Below are 17,752 nucleotides of genomic sequence, written 5' to 3' on the forward strand. Positions count from 1 at the left end.
AGTTGCTAATAAATCATATAGGGAATTTAGGAGAAACTTTTTTACTCAGTGATAAGAATGTGGAACACGCTACCAACAAAGAGTAGTTGAGGCAAATAGCATAGATGCATTTAAGGGCAAGCTCGATAAGCATATGAAAGAGAAAGGAATAGAAGGGTATCCTGATAGGGGTAGATGAAGTATGGAGGGAGGAGACTCGTGTGGCATATAAATGGTGGCATAGACTAGTTGGGCTGAATGGCCTGTTTCTGTGCTATAGTTTCGATGTAACTCAATGGGTCAGTCAGCATCTGTGGAGAGAATAGACAAGTTCAAGTCTGCACCTGATATGTCAATTTGTCTGTTCTCACCACAGAAACTGACTGACCTGCTGGGTCACTCCAACATGTTCTGTTTTAGTTTCAGATTTCCAGCATCAGCAGTTTTTGGCTTTATTTCTTTCTCCTCTAAGCTTCAGCTCATCCAAATCTCTGCTGCCTGTATCCTATCCTGCACTAAGTCCCACTTGCCCATAACCTTTGTTCTCACTGACCTTCATTGGCTCCTGGTCCCCCATTGCCTTAAATTTAAAACTCTCATCTTTGTGTTTTATTCCTTCATGGCTTCACCCCTCCTTATCTCAGTAACCTCCTCTAGTGCAACAAACCTCCTCCCCAAACTCTTTCTCTGGCTCCAACACCTTGTGTATCCCCCCTCCCTATGCCTCATCATTGGCAGCTGTGCCTTCCAACACCTAGGCCTCCCCTCTCTAGACCAACGTAAAACCCACCTCTTTGACCAAGCTTTTGGTCACTCCTGCCTAGTATCTCCTTTGGTTCAGCTTCCAATTTTTTTCCTTCTACCTGAGGGCATTTTTTCCTACGTTGAATGCAAGTTGTTGGAGGCTAGCAGCAGGATAGAACTTAAATTAACTACTGTGTATAATACAAATCAGTTACATGTCCAGATATGTTACTTAGTAGTTGCAGCTCTGATTTTTCTGTCAATAGATTTTGGTGAGATGTGATAGAGAACATATTAGAATTTATGCACAGAAGATGGATGCTGCAGATAGAGAATTTTGATAAAGACCCAGGAGTAATGATCACTTATTGAATTGCTGTTTTTATCTAACATGTCCTAAATTTATATCTTCTACTGGCTTGACTGACCTTAAAGTAATAACCTAGATTCACCTTATTTGTCATTTAAATTTTAAATAAACCCTCAATCACCTTTTCTGTAAAACTTAAACCTTCTATAATCTTTCCTAATAGCTCACTCCCTTTAGACTTGATATCATTCTTGTTATTCTTCTCTGTACCTTTTCGAACATATGCATGTCCTTTTTGAAGTGTGGCAAACAGAAAATACTATATGGATTTTGCAGCAGCCTTGTTTGGAGACACTGAAGCATGGTATGGGTTCCCCTGCACATCAAGCACCCAGCTAACCAAAAAATAAGTGCTTAAGTCCTGGCTAGAATATATGCCAATCCTAGGGAATTTGTTAATCTTCAGTACTTTTAACTCATCATGTAACTCCTCCTCCTCATTGATTTCAAAATAGTTTGATATTTGTGTAGCATAATAATTGGTTCTTGAACACTTCTGGAAAATAACCATTAAGTAATTCACCACTTTTGTCTTTTAAAGATCTAACATTTTACTGTTATACAGGGGAGAAAAACTTTAATGTCTTTTGTTCTATTCCTTTCTAAATTAGAAGGGACTGAGTATAATGTATCCAAGTTTGCTGACGATACAAAGCTAGGTGGGAAAGTAAGATTGTGAGGAGGACAGAGTCTGCAAAGAGATATAGACAGGTTAAGTGAGTGGGCAGATGGAATATAATGTGGAGAAATGTGAGGTTATTCACTTTGGTAGGAAGAATAGAAAAACAGTATTTTTTAAATGGTGAGAAACTATTAAATGTTGGTGTTCAGATGGATTTGGGTGTCCTTGTACACAAAACACAAAGTTAACATGCAGGTACAGCAAGCAATAAGGAAGGGAAATGATATGTTGTCCTTTATTGCAAGGGGGTTAGAGTACAAGAGTAAGGAAGTCTTGCTGCATTGTACAGGGCTTTGGTGAGACCAGACCTGGAGTATGATGTGCAGTTTTGGTCTCCTTGCATAAGGAAGGATAGATATACTTGCCTTAGAGGCAGTGCATCAAAGGTTCATTAGATTGATTCCTGGGATGAGGAGGAGATATTGAGTAGAATGGGCCTATATTTTCTGGAATTTAGGAGTATGAGAGGTGATCTCATTGAAACATATAAGATTCTGAGAGGCTGTTTCCCCTGGCTGGAGAGTCTAGAACTAGGGGGCATAGTCTCAGGATAAGGGGTCAGCCATTTAGGACTGAGAGGGATGTGAATCTTTGGAATTCTCTACCCCAGAGGGCTGTGGATGCTCAGTCACTGAGTATATTGAAGACTGATAACCATAGATTTTTTGGACTCTTAGGGAAATCAAGGAATATGGGGAATGGGCAGGAAAGTGGAGTTGAGGTTGACGATCAGCCATGATCTTATTGAATGGTGGAGCAGGCTCGAGGGGTCATATGGCCTACTCCTGTTCCCATTTCTTATGTTCTAATGCCCCTTTTTACACCCTTAGTGCATGCTAATGTCAGTAGTGTCAAATGAAAATATTCAGATTGGGGAAAAAAAGCCCTAATTAGAATTATTCTATTCTTGCACAGAAAACTAGTCTCTGTACTCCTCGACATCCTGGGCATAGAGAGAGATGGTAGGTGAGATAAAATGAACTGGGGGAGAGGGCCAGCATGAGAGTGGTGTTGGGAGGTTATTAGTTATCTCCAGAAATACAATTTTTATTAGCAAGATAAAAGCACCTTGAGATTACCAGTCTTGCCTCCCACTAGGTGAGACAGTACTAGTTCTACATGCCTAGTTAACTAAAGGAGTCTGGCAGTAGATGAGATGGGTATGGGAAGCAGAATGAATTTTTTGAGGGCTTAAATTTTAACCTTAGAAGTTTTAGTACTCCAGGATGGGATACTAAACATTGCACTATCTGGCTTGAGATGTAGCCTCATTTGTTTATGCGTGTAGATTGAACATTTACAATGCAAGACACTAACATTAATTGCTTTTAGGTCAACTTTTTCAATTTACATCAATTGAAAAAGTCAACACAGAATACCAGCAATTATATTTCAAATTGCTCCTGGTAATGTAGGAGTTTATTTCAGTTATTGCTTGCTGAACCAGGATCAGAGCATTTATAGAAATGGAACATCTCTGACTCCATAAGACCGTAAGAGATAGGAGTAGGCCATTCGGCCCCTCGAGATCATGACTCGCTGGTTAAGTCTGCACAATTTATTTTCCAAATCTTTGTGCTCTCAGTAGTCAAAATTCATGAGACAGCTGCCTCCATATGCACCTTTGTTAAACCACCCAATGTGGAAATTATTTAATTCTGCTCCATACCTAAATTATTGCACTTTATATGGAAAATGTACCTTGGGACTTAAAGCAGACTAAGTGAATATTGCAAACAGATTCTCCAGTGTTTTTATTTTCACACTTTTTCTATAGTAATATTGTCAAGCTGTCCAAAGTTATTTTTGCAGATGAAAGAGTTGAGGGTTTACATCTTGGTGATTAGTTGTTAATAGTAGGCTGTGTTTTGGTTGTTGCAGGTCTCTGTCAGTTGGTGGAGGTGCTGCTGAATCTGTTAATTCTGGTGTGCGGGGCAATCTCCTACAGTGGCACTGGGGGCTACACAGATCTGTCCAGCCTGGGAAGTCTCTACTACTACACCTTTGGATCAGCCTATAGTGGATTTCAAGGAGCAGAGGCTGAAAAAGTAAAAGAGTTGGATGTTGCGTTTTACCAGCTAAAGTTGCCTACAGTCACTGCCACAATGGCATACAGTGGGGCTTTGATGTCCTTTGCATGCCTTTTGCTGGTTTTAGGCCTGGCTCGGATACCTTGGCAGTTTCCCTTCTTGCTAATTATTGAATGTGCTCTGGATGTAGCGATAGCAATTGCCTATATACCTGCTGTTTATTTTTATTTTCAACACCTAATTGAAGGCTACAATTCAGAAGTGTGTATAGAGAGGGAGAGTATGTATAAAAGTAAAGGGTATGATGGGTTTAACTGTAGTCTGCATGGTGCTGACATTGTTGGTGGTCTATGTGGTTGTGTGGCTATCATAGTGTACGTGCTCAATGCAGTAGCAGCTATTTTGGCTTTTAGAAAAGTTAGAAGACTAAAGAGTACGAGAGAAAACGACCCAATGGAATGTACAATTGTTTAAAGGTTTCATTCATCTCTATGCATACAGTTTGTTATATAACAAGGAAATCTGCTGTTTGCACTATTCTGTTTTGTCAGATGGGTGAAATTTCAAATCTTTGTAACATTCATTGTAGATGAAATATATGCAATTTAAAACATTTACAGTTGTGAATTGCAATGAATAGAAGTTAGATAATAAGAATATCATGTTTCAAAAGCAACTAGAAAAGGTCTTAAAAGAATAATGCAATAGTAAATTTTCTTTTGTTTCTTAGGTTTTGGCTTTTATAGGTTTTCAATAGGGCCAAGAAGTATCTGAATTTATTAATACATTACTCAACAAGTAGCAAGCTTGATAAATATCACTAAGATTACTAAGGCTACAACACTCAAACGTAGAAGGATGTAAAATATCACAACAGATGCCTTTACCTTCCAATAGGTATTGTAAAAGTCACTTCACTCACTCACTTCTGCTTTTGAGATGGTCTATCTTGCAGTCACACGGCCAGAGAACACACTGTACAAAAATTTGTTATGGTGGGATATAATGAGGAGCAGTGTCGAAGCAGTAGCTGATTTACATTTGTCTTGAGACAATTAACAGACTTTTTCCCTTTCCTTAAAAAGGAGTTGAATAAGTGACAGTCTTCCTCCTTTAACTGAAGAGGTATATTAAAGGTACACATCACTGTAGAGGGAAGTAATTAATCCCATCCCTCCTTGCACAATTAATTGTGCACACCAACTGAACAGGCTTTAAACACTGTCTTGAAGACTAATGTTTCAAGAAGGCAAGTGTGAACCAAACCTGATATCAGATGGGCCCTTTCAACAGTTTCCTTTAATTGTTATGGGTGCTGCACAGCTGGTATATTTACAGCAGATTTGGAGTAATTCTTCATCTTAAACTAGTCCTGTTGATCTGTGTCATGTTCTCGGTTAACCAACTGAAAAGTAAGACAGAACTATTTTTTTTTTAAAGAAAGGGGACAAGGTGGCTCAACAGGTTCAGCATTGTTCAACTCTGGAACTTGGGCTTGAACTTATCCTTGAATGATGGGATGAAAGTCTCCTGTTGACTGTAAGAATATTATGGAAAAGTAATTTAAATGGTATCACCCTACTGGTGTGAGCCACAGCACAAAAGTGACTATAATTTGGCACTAAATCATCAGGCCAAGAGGATGGTTGGTGTTAGAAATGGAAGTATCATTTCGTGAGATGTTCTGAAATTGGGTTTAAAGATATTGTGGGGCAGAATAGAAATAGCTTTACCTTATCTTAGAATACTTAATGCTGGATACTACAAAAATGAAAAGTTTTCCAATCCCCAGGGCTTGCTCTCTTCACCTACTAGAGTTTTTAAAAAAAAATCCCAAATGTTAGCTCAGTGCAGTAGTTGATACATATGTATTAACCACATTTAAAATTCTAAACATTTAAAATGGAGCCAAAATTGTCAAGCTGCATTGCACTTATTCCACTTAATCTAGCTACTGATGCTATAACTAAGGAAGAATTGCATTTTGAGTTTATAATGTAAATTTAGCTTTTGTATTAACCCTTTTTTTTTTAGTTTTGACTGCTTTACACATTATACCATGTATTTCTGGAAAGTATTTTGTTCATATTGATCTGGTTGACTAAATAAGACATTGTATGTAGTTTAATGAGATTAAAAGCAATGTCCGAATTGTGTTTGTTTTTGTTCAAGACATCGGTAGAATGGAAACAAATTGCATGGAATTGATCGTGGTGTCAAAAAGTAGGACAAAGTTAGAGCAGTTACACAGCTGATGCATGCTAATAAATTGTTCCAAAGTCTGGATTTTTAAAACTTTAGTAGCTTTCATGGGATTTTCACAGGACAAGCACCTGAACCCAGGCCTCTGGTAATCCCATTGGACAGCAGCATCATACAGGCATGTGAATGGCTTGGGATAACTTGCACTTTTTTTTTTCCCTTCCTGATTGATACCAGTCACTTCAGTGGTACCTCCCTTGGTTTTGCAACTCACTATATGAAGAATCAAGTGCAGTTTCAGATCCTCCTAGTCAATGCTGCAATGTATTGGAGACCTGTAACCTACATAGACATGATGAGTTACTGCTTGATGTTTTACAGATGTGGGAACTTTGTAATGTTCTCTTTACCTGCTAGCACACCCAACATGGTGAACAGTCTGGATTTATTATGACAATAGAACTAAGGTGGTCATTCAGTCACAGTATGAACACTGCCAAATTGCTCAATTAAACAATTTGCATGATCTTTTGCAATTCAACATGAAATGCAGTTTCATTTATAGGGGTGGAGGGGAGGGGTGAAGTATATTCAAAAACTTCCCCATAATCCTAAGCATTATGAAGAGAGCTATATACTTGCCTGTGCCTCCAGTCACTGTTGCACCATTTTATTCTTTAGAAATACTGGTTAGAGACAGCCTGGATGCAGACATTTTGTGTCCAACTTTATCTTGTGATATTATTAATAGGAACAGTGGATTGAATTCCCCCCATTTTTGGCACAAGATTTGATAATCTCATGAGAAAAATCTACACAAAATGCCTGCTCTCTGTGCAACTCTAAAGCACCAGAGACTACAAATTCTTTGTTCCAGTACATTTTTGGAGGGAGTTATATTTTACATTTGTCTCCTGCTAGCCATAAAACACAAAGGCAACTTTGCACCCTAATTTACAAGAATTTGTGTTTAAGCATAACATTTAAGGCTGGGGAAGGGATGGGTTTAAACCTTTCTCTACAAAATGTACATTATGCCCCTGCTTAGCTCACTGGTAACGATAGGATCTATAGAGATTGATGTAAAGTGAGGCCAAATGATCTGCCACTTCATCTAGTCTCCATGCAGGACCATTGGAAACAGGAGCAGGGGAAGGTGCCTGGGAAAATCATGGCATAACAGTGCACGTGCTTATGAAATTGAGCGTCTTTCAATTGTGCTATTGTAGTGGCATGTTTCTTCACTATTGTTAGATTGCAGCCTGAAAGCAGGCATTTTGTGTAGATCTGCCCCTCCTGAGATTGTGAAGACTCAAAACAAAATTTGTTTTTCTTTGTAAACATGAGCCCTGGAATCAGTTTGCAGTTTAACTTCATGCTTATTTTCCCAGCATCTTCCCTTTGAAGCTGAACATGAAAATTAAATTGCTTTGGATTCTACATAGGAACAGGAGTAGGCTATTTAGCCGCTCAAGCCTGTTCTGCCATTCAATGAGATCATGGCTGATCTGTGACTTAGCTCCATATACCCACCTTAACCAAAGGTATCAAGGGATATGGGGCTAACAAAAATCATCACTCAGATTTAAAATTAACAATTGAGCTCTCATCAACTGCTGTTTGCGGAAGAGAATTCCAAACTTCTACCACCCTTTGTGTGTAAAAGTGTTTCCTAATTTCACTCCTGAAAGTCCTGGCTGTAATTTTTGGGCTAGTCCTAGACTCCCTAACCAGCAGAAATAGTTTCTCTCTAACAACCCTACCAGTTCCCCTTAATATCTTGAAAACTTCAATCAAATCACCCTTAATCTTCTAAATTCCAGAGACTACAACCATAGTTTGTGTAATCTCTCCTGGTGATTTAACCCTTGGAGTCCAGGTATCATTCCAGTAAATCTTCACTGCTCTCCCTCCAAGACCAATATATCCTTCCTAAGGTGCGGTGCCCAGAGCTGAACACACTCCTCCAGGTGTGTTCTAACCAGGGCTTTGTATAGCTGTAGCGTAACTTCTACCCCATTGTATTCCAGTCCTCTAGATATAAAGGCCACCATTCCATTAGCCTTTTAGATTATTTTCTGTCCATGACATTTTAATGATCTGTGTACATGGTGCCTAAGTCTCTTTGGACCTCCAATGTTTTGAGCTTTTCACCATTTAGAAAGTACACTGATCTATTTTTTAGGTCCAAAGTGGATGACCTCATACTTGCCTATATTGATATCCATTTGCCACAGTTTTGCCCATTTACTTAATTTATTAATATCGCTCTGTAATTTTATGCTTCCACCTACAATGCTGCTATCTTTGTGTCATCAGTAAACTTGGATATGTGGCTACCTATCTTGTCATCTAAGTCATTAATAAATAGAGAGAATAGTTGCAGCTCCAATACTAGTCACATCCTGCCAAATTTGAGTACCTGCCCATTATCCCTACTCTCTAGCTCATGCCACTCAGCCAATTTCCTAACCAGGTCAATAATTTGCCCACAATTCCATGAGCTTCAACTTTAGCCAACAGTCTCTTATGAGGGACTTTACAGAATGCCTTCTGGAAGTTCATATAAGCAACATCCATAGACATTCCCCTGTCCACTACTTTAGTCACCTCTTCAAAAAATTCAATCAGGTTAGTCAGGCACGACCTACCCTTTTCAAAGCTATGCTAGCTCTCTTTGATCAGCTTAAAATGTTCAAGGTATTCAGTCACTCTGTCCTTAATTATAGACTTTAGTAGAGCTTGTGCCCCTTCAGGTTATAAACTGGTTCTGTAACACATTAAATTCATTTTTGAACATCTCCCACTGATCTTCAGTTGTTTTACCCATTAACAGATTTGCCCAGTTTACTGTGGACAGTTTCTGGTTGTACATTAGTATTTTAATTAAAGTAGGTACTGATCACTGGCTTGTGTAAAACAGGTTTACCCTCTGTGATATCAGTAGAGTCCTCTTTCAAAATTCGTTTCATTTTCATGCTCTTTGGTAAATCAAATGTCAGGAAGTTTAAACTGTGGGAGGGGTTACTTGAGTTTCTCTTCTTACAGGAGTGTTTTTCACCTTGTTTTTTGGTATGCAGTTTGGAATGTACGTGTTAAAACAGCACACAGGCATGAGATGAATGATGCATACTTAATATTGATCTATACAACAGAGTTTTGCATCAACTGCTGGGCCACATTGTCATATTGCATCAAAGGTGACGCACGTCCATTGGACAAAAAAAATCCTAACCAACACACATAACCACCAAGTTAATGCTGAGTGGTTTCATTTAGTCAGTGAGATATTTGAGCCAGCCATGGCATCCAATTGTATTTTTAATAATTCCAATTTTTTGCTATCATTTTACCTTGTTGGGCAGTTCATTTATCACCTGGAGTAAAGCTGATATCAGTTATAACTTTACTTCACTAATTTCCATTTTATGGTCCTACTTAGTACAGTTTGAAGTAATGATTTAGCTTTACCTTGCCTATATCATTTAATATTTTATATACATCAATGAAGTCCTCCCTGAACCACCTCCTTACGTTTCACGAAACTTTCCACATACTTCATTACTTTTACATTTAGGATCGACTAGTTTCTTTTTTCTGAACCCCTTCTCGTCATCTTTAATGCTATGGTGACTAAAACTGGTTTGACCGTTGACTAGCAAAAGTTTCATCTCATGCGAAATGGATTTTCTCAATTTAGTATTATCAGTTGGGAAGGGAATCCAAGCATTTCTTTGCATGCAGCCATTACAATGTTCTGATCAGACCTAGGCTTCATATTCAATGGAAAAGCAACTAGCTTAAGTTAATTTTCTATGTTCTTTTAAAAAATATTGGAATGCAGAAAATACCATATAGTGTCCTTGCTTTGTTACTCTATGTGAACTACTCTTGACAATAGCTGCCTCAAAATGTAATGTGTGTGTCAAGGAGCAATATAGCTGGGAAGATGCTAACAAGACAGAGATAAGATTTCAGGTGTGGACCCACCATTGTCCACACCTGAAACTTGACTTGTTTGTCAGATGCTGCCAAGTCTGCAGAATATTTCCAGCATTTTCTGTTTTTGTTTCAAATTTTCAGCACCTGCAGTATTTTGCTTTTCATTCAGAGATGAGATTTGTTTTCTGGGCCATTATCGGATTGTTTTTTGCGTTTGTTTATTAAGTATAATCTTCAGAGGGTCTGCTTTTACATCAAAGAAAAATACACTTTTAAAACCCAGAGACTTGGAGTTTTACAGCTCCCTGTTTTGATGTACCCCATGCATGAGTAAGCTAATAAAGGCTTTGTAAGGAATTATGTCACATAACTTACTTTCAAAGAATATTACATAACATCTAACCAATAGGGATCAAAACAAGAGAAACTGAAATCCTTGTAGTTCTTTTTAGCAGCTTGTGAATAAACCTAGTTATTGTACTTTTGGTATCTCACTATGTCTTTTGGCTTATTATATCATTTCACCTGTAAATAAGTTTGATCAAATAGTTTTAGCCTGTAACCATTGGCTACTTGTTACCTTCCACCTTCAAAGGTGATGGAAGAACATGGTGAGCCATGCACTGTGATAAATAGTTAATTTTTAAAACTTGGTACACAAATATTTCAGTTCATAGGAGACTTGGTTTCTAACTGTAAACAAGACACTCAGAAAAAGCTATATCTTTGCATTATTATATTTTATTAATGCTTTGCTACAGTGGTAGGATATTCAAAGTGGTGTGACTGCTATTAGTCCCAAGTCCTATTCTAAGTCTCTGTGCTAATTCAGTTCCATTTTTTGTAAAATTATGATCCCTATTTTCTTGACCCGCAATGTAGGCAGTAGCACATTCTGGTATTGCCACCGACCGAATGTGGGAAGACAATACTCATCCAACCTGTTGTCTGGAATGTGTAATTTGATCCAGTCTGCTGCAGAGTATTTCAAGTTCTCTGAAATGTCAGGCAGGCTAGAGTTCAGACAAGGCACAGTGCTAACACTACTGATTTCAGAGAATGCACAGCACTGACACTACTGAGTTCAAATGTAAGGAATCTTACAACACCAGGTTATAGTCCAACAGTTTTATTTGAAAATCACAAGCTTTCGAGGAGAAAGCCTCCGAAAGCTTGTGATTTTCAAATAAAACTGTTGGACTATAACCTGGTGTTGTAAGATGCCTTACATTTGTCCACCCCAGTCCATCACCGGCATCTCCACATCATGACTACTGAGTTCAGACAAGGCACTGGGCTGATACTACTGAGTTCAGATAGGAAGGTATGAGGTCATGGAGAGATTTCAATATGAGGATGAAAATTTTAAAATCAAAGTGTTGGTGGACCAGGAACCAATGTAGGTCAGTGAGCACAGGGGTGATGGGTGAACAAGAGTTGCTGCAAGTTAGGATACGTGCAGCAGAGTTTTGGATGAGTCAAGTATATTGAAGGTGGAGGCTGACCAGGAGAGCATTGGAATAGTAGAGTCTGGAGGTAACAAAGGCGTGGATGAGGGTTTCAGGAGCAGATGAGCTGAGGCTGGGGTGGAGACGGGTGATGTTGTGGAGGTGGAAGTAGGCGGTCTTGGTGATGGAGCGGATATGTGGTTGGAAGCTCATCTCAGGGTCAAAGAGGACGTGTCATTTGATAAGGGCCACACCACCACTGCGGCAGCCTGGGCAGGTCAAGTGTTGGAAGATAAAGCCAGGCGGGGAGGCTTCATTAAAGGGGAAGGTATATTAACCCACTAGCCAGGTTTCCATCAAGGCCATGTTGTCGATGCAATCATTCACAATAAGCTCATGGATGGCAAGGGCCTTGTTCACAAGTTAACGGACATTCTGGAGGGAGATGCGGAAAGGTGATAGCTGATCCACTGGCAGAGTCCACAGGGTCAGTGCTGGGGGGGGTGAGTGGGATGGGAAGGAGATTGGCAAGATTAACCCCCATCGGGCGAACTGGGCAGGAAAGTCGGTGAGAGAGTAGGATGGGGTAGTTGGGGTTGCTGCTGGAGAGGAGGCAGTGAAGAGTGCCTCGATGGGCCCTTCGGAGGATGCCAAGAGAGGCCCAAAGGGAAGCTGTAGGCTTATCTAAGAGGGAGTCAAGCCTGGGACAGCGGCGGGAGAGTAGGAAGGTTAAGGAGTGTTGAAGGGTTGGGGCAGGGATTTGGAGGAGCAGAGTACTCGAGGGAGGAAAATGAAAGGAGGCATGACGACAGGAGAGAGGGGCCTTGGTGGGGTAAAGAGAAAAAGGGGAAATAGAAGCGATGGGCTCTGGTCCGGAGCGGCAGCCAAAACGCACACGCGAATGGACACGGAAACTCAAGTTACATAGGTGTGGTTAAATAGCAAGATTGGGATAGATATGTCCTGGTAATAAACAGGGAACAGAAGGGAGTCCAAAGTTAAAGTTAGAAGTTCCGTGGTGGGATAAGGTTGACGTAGATAGGGTGAAGCCTGCTTGCAGCATTGACAAACTGATGCCCAGGTGTGAAGGGCAAGTCAATAGGTTGCCTCCAATTCCATGTGCTCTCAGTTTTGTTAACCGTCTCTTATGTGGCACCCTGTTGAATGCTATCAGCATGGTCTGTAAAAGCTCCCACCAAACTCCCATCTGCTGGAGGAGTGAGACCTCCACATTAAGCAGCAGCCCCCCCCCCCACAACCTCGCTTTGACTCTGAAAACATTCCATGTCAGGCCAACCCAGCAATTGACTTGTGGGCCCTTCAAATATGTGGCCCCATGAACAGGCACTGCAAGGGCATATGGGGGGCTGTAGCCGTTTCTCTGAGAGGCTGAATTTGACAAATCCACAGCCTTGACTATTTTACATTATCTGAGCTGCAAGGTTGGTTTCGTGAGGGCGCATTTCATTCAACGAGAATGGGTGAGGGTGACTCAGTGGAAGTTATGTCATTAGTGGAGCCGTAGTTTTTTAGCACATGCTGAGAATGACGTTATCGGGTGGCTCCGCGCATGCGCAGAAGGATGTCACAGGTCGACCAAAAACCGGAAATACCCACACTGTCTCTAATCACTCCCGTCAAACTAAACATTGTGGGAGAGAGCTGCGGTGAGTGATGGGACTTTATGTGCAGGCCATGGATTGTTTTCAGGTTTATTGGGTAGAAAGTGGGAGGTGACCTTTTACAATACAAAGTGAATAGTGACACTGCGTCCGATGACATCACTTGCCGCGCCTGTGCCGGGCTTTCCGAGAAATCAGCTTGCTGCAGTTCATGCTCAAGAGCCTGAGCCAGGTCTAATAGGGAGAACATGATCCATCTCCCCGTCTGGATCACCTGCTCCCTCTCTTAACCCACCTTAGACCTGTATCATACTGTCTCCCCTCCCCCCCTCCACTCTGCTCTGCTCCCTCGGGGCTCCCTCCTTCCCACATTGCTTCTGCTCCCCCTTCCCTCTGCTTCTGCTGCCCCCACTCCCCACTTCTTCTGCCCCCCCCACTTCTTCTGCCCCCCCCCCCCACTTCTTCTGCCCCCCCCCCACTTCTTCTGCCCCCCCCCACTTCTTCTGCCCCCCCCCCCACTTCTTCTGCCCCCCCCCCCACTTCTTCTGCCCCCCCCCACTTCTTCTGCCCCCCCCCCCACTTCTTCTGCCCCCCCCCCCACTTCTTCTGCCCCCCCCCCCACTTCTTCTGCCCCCCCCCCACTTCTTCTGCCCCCCCCCCACTTCTTCTGCCCCCCCCCCCACTTCTTCTGCCCCCCCCCACTTCTTCTGCCCCCCCCCCCACTTCTTCTGCCCCCCCCCCCACTTCTTCTGCCCCCCCCCCACTTCTTCTGCCCCCCCCCCCACTTCTTCTGCCCCCCCCCCACTTCTTCTGCCCCCCCCCCCACTTCTTCTGCCCCCCCCCACTTCTTCTGCCCCCCCCCCCCAAACTACTTCTGCTTCCCGTGCTGTTGGATAGATACCAAACTAGGGGAATGGTGGAGGATAATCTAGCAAACTGCGTCCAGTCATGGAGTCAAAACGTATGGAGTCTTTCAGAGACATTTGCTGGGCAGATTGTAACTTTCCATGGAAGGATAAGCGAGATGGGCTGAATGACATCCTTTCTCTCGACTTATCTTTGTGGTCTGAAGCACAAATATACTATTTTATTTAATAGAGCAGAAAACCGAAAGAGCCACAATCAGTTAACTTCATTTTGTGAAAAATCAAACTGGCTTATATTAGGTACTAGTAAAATGTTTACAAGTATTCTTTATTTATAGAAAATGGAAAGAAGTCTTCAATTGTCACACAGGATAGCTAGGATGAATACGTGGCTTGAGAGATGGTGCAAGAGGGAGGGATTCAAATTCCTGGGCCATTGGAACCGGTTCTGGGGGAGGTGGGACCAGTACAAATTGGACGGTCTGCATCTGGGCAGGACTGGAACCAATGTCCTAGGGGGAGTGTTTGCTAGTGCTGTTGGGGAGGGTTTAAACTAATGTGGCAGGGGGATGGGAACCGATGCAGGAAGTCAGTGGGAAATAAAGTGGTGACAGAAACAAAAGGCAGTAAGGGAGAGTGTACAAAACATGACCGGACAGATGGTCTGAGAAAGCAGGGCAAAGACCAAGGGAAGTCTAGATTAAACTGCATTTATTTCAATGCAAGAAGTCTGATGGCCAAGGCAGATGAACTCAGGGCATGGATGGGTACATGGGACTGGGATGTTTTAGCTATTACTGAAACATGGCTAAGGGAGGGGCAGGACTGGCAGCTCAATGTTCCAGGGTACAGATGCTATAGGAAAGATAGAGCAGGAGGTAAGAGAGGAGGGGGAGTTGCGTTCTTGATTAGGGAGAACATCACGGCAGTAGTGAGAGGGGATATATCCGAGGGTTCGCCCACTGAGTCTATATGGGTAGAACTGAAAAATAAGAAGGGAGAGATCACTTTGATAGGATTGTACTACAGACCCCCAAATAGTCAACAGGAAATTGAGGAGCAAATATGTAAGGAGATTACAGACAGCTGCAAGAAAAATAGGGTGGTAATAGTAGGGGACTTTAACTTTCCCAACATTGACTGGGACAGCCATAGCATTAGGGGCTTGGATGGAGAGAAATTTGTTGAGTGTATTCAGGAGGAATTTCTCATTCAGTATGTGGATGGCCCGACTAGAGAGGGGGCAAAACTTGACCTCCTCTTGGGAAATAAGGAAGGGCAGGTGACAGAAGTGTTAGTGAGGGATCACTTTGGGACCAGTGATCATAATTCCATTAGTTTTAAGATAGCTATGGAGAAGGATAGGTCTGGCCCAAAAGTTAAAATTCTAAATTGGGGAAAGGCCAATTTTGATGGTATTAGACAGGAACTTTCAGAAGTTGATTGGGAGAGTCTGTTGGCAGGCAAAGGGACGTCTGGTAAGTGGGAGGCTTTCAAAAGTGTGTTAACCAGGGTTCAGGGTAAGCACATTCCTTATAAAGTGAAGGGCAAGGCTGGTAGAAGTAGGGAACCTTGGATGACTCGGGAGATTGAGGCCCTAGTCAAAAATAAGAAGGAGGCATATGACATGCATAGGCAGCTGGGATCAAGTGGATCCCTTGAAGAGTATAGAGATTGCCGGAGTAGAGTTAAGAGAGAAATCAGGAGGGCAAAAAGGGGACATGAGATTGCTTTGGCAGATAAGGCAAAGGAGAATCCAAAGAGCTTCTACAAATACATAAAGGGCAAAAGAGTAACTAGGGAGAGAGTAGGGCCTCTTAAGGATCAACAAGGTCATCTATGTGCGGAACCACAAGAGATGGGTGAGATCCTGAATGAATATTTCACATCGGTATTTACGGTTGAGAAAGGCATGGATGTTAGGGAACTTGGGGAAATAAATAGTGATGTCTTGAGGAGTGTACATATTAGAGAGGGAGGTGCTGGAAGTCTTAACGCGCATCAAGGTAGATAAATCTCCGGGACCTGATGAAATGTATCCCAGGACGTTATGGGAGGTTAGGGAGGAAATTGCGGGTCCCCTAGCAGAGATATTTGAATCATTCACCGCTACAGGTGAGGTGCCTGAAGATTGGAGGGTAGCAAACGTTGTGCCTTTGTTTAAGAAGGGCGGCAGGGAAAAGCCTGGGAACCACAGACCGGTGAGCCTGACATCTGTAGTGGGTAAGTTGTTAGAGGGTATTCTGAGGGACAGGATCTACAGGCATTTGGAGAGGCAGGGACTAATTAGGAACAGTCAGCATGGTTTTGTGAGAGGAAAATCATGTCTCACGAATTTGATTGAGTTTTTTGAAGGGGTAACCAAGATAGATAGATGAGGGCTGTGCAGTAGACGTGGTCTACATGGACTTCATCAAAGCCTTTGACAAGGTACCGTATGGTAGGTTGTTACATAAGGTTAAGTCTCATGGGATCCAAGGTGAGGTAGCCAATTGGATACAAAATTGGCTTGACGACAGAAGACAATTGGTTGTAGAGGGTTGTTTTTCAAACTGGATGCCTGTGTCCAGCGGTGTGCCTCAGGGATCGGTACTGGGTCCGCTGTTATTTGTTATTTATATTAATGATTTGGATGAGAATTTAGGAGGCATGGTTAGTAAGTTTGCAGATGACCCCAAGATTGGTGGCATTGTGGACAGTGAAGAAGGTTATCTAGGATTGCAACGGGATCTTGATAAATTGGGCCAGTGGGCCGATGAATGGCAGATGGAGTTTAATTTAGATAAATGTGAGGTGATGCATTTTGGTAGATCGAATCGGGCCAGGACCTACTCCGTTAATGGTAGGGCGTTGGGGAGAGTTATAGAACAAAGAGATCTAGGAGTACAGGTTCATAGCTCCTTGAAAGTGGAGTCACAGGTGGATAGGATGGTGAAGAAGGCATTCGGCATGCTTGGTTTCATTGGTCAGAACATTGAATACAGGAGTTGGGATGTCTTGTTGAAGTTGTACAAGACATTAGTTAGGCCACACTTGGAATACTGTGTACAGTTCTGGTCACCCTATTATAGAAAGGATATTATTAAACTAGAAAGAGTGCAGAAAAGATTTACTAGGATGCTACCGGGACTTGATGGTTTGACTTATAGGGAGAGGTTAGATAGACTGGGACTTTTTTCCCTGGAGAGTAGGAGGTTAAGGGGTGATCTTATAGAAGTCTATAAAATAATGAGGGGCATAGATAAGGTAGATAGTCAAAATCTTTTCCCAAAGGTAGGGGAGTCTATAACGAGGGGGCATAGATTTAAGGTGAGAGGGGAGAGATACAAAAGGGTCCAGAGGGGCAATTTTTTCACTCAAAGGGTGGTGAGTGTCTGGAACGAGCTGCCAGAGGCAGTAGTAGAGGCGGGTACAATTTCGTCTTTTAAAAAGCATTTGGACAGTTACATGGGTAAGATGGGTATAGAGGGAAATGGGCCAAGTGCAGGAAATTGGGACTAGCTTAGTGGTATAAACTGGGCAACATGGACATGTTGGGCCGAAGGGCCTGTTTCCATGTTGTAACTTCTATGATTCTAATGTACTGTTCTCGTTCTTGTGTACAGTGAAAGGATTGATACAAATTGCATGACAATAATGAGCATCACGTGGGCCCTGGTAACCAAGACATCTGAAGCCATAATTTTGATTGGCAACTGGTGTTAAAATGAATTGAATAAATATCTTTCAGATAGACTGATAATCAAATATTATGGAACACCGCAGCTCCCACCCCACATGCTGTATCTGTGAAATAAAACTGATCAAGTTTTAACTGAATTTTAAAGTTGTATTGGTATTCTGAGTTTTGCTCAACTATCTTCAGGA

The 17,752-nt window shown here is 42.0% G+C and overlaps 1 protein-coding gene across 3 annotated transcripts in view; it reads left to right on the plus strand.

The window, feature by feature from the left end:
• LOC137333697 (MARVEL domain-containing protein 3-like) overlaps positions 1 to 17,752 on the plus strand; it is a 28,042-nt gene that overhangs the window by 8,774 nt on the left and 1,516 nt on the right. For 2 of the 3 annotated variants that reach the window (XM_067997992.1, XM_067997993.1), the window contains exon 4: positions 3,657 to 6,481. The exons of the other annotated variant lie outside the window; for it this stretch is intronic. In XM_067997992.1, coding sequence (XP_067854093.1) covers positions 3,657 to 4,279 — 623 coding nt within the window. In that variant the 3' untranslated portion in view covers positions 4,280 to 6,481. Of the gene's footprint in view, positions 1 to 3,656; positions 6,482 to 17,752 lie in introns of those variants that run through there. 3 annotated transcript variants of the gene reach the window in all.

The sequence above is a fragment of the Heptranchias perlo genome, chromosome 16 (assembly GCF_035084215.1).
Source record: "Heptranchias perlo isolate sHepPer1 chromosome 16, sHepPer1.hap1, whole genome shotgun sequence".
Classification (NCBI taxonomy): Eukaryota; Metazoa; Chordata; class Chondrichthyes; order Hexanchiformes; family Hexanchidae; genus Heptranchias; species Heptranchias perlo.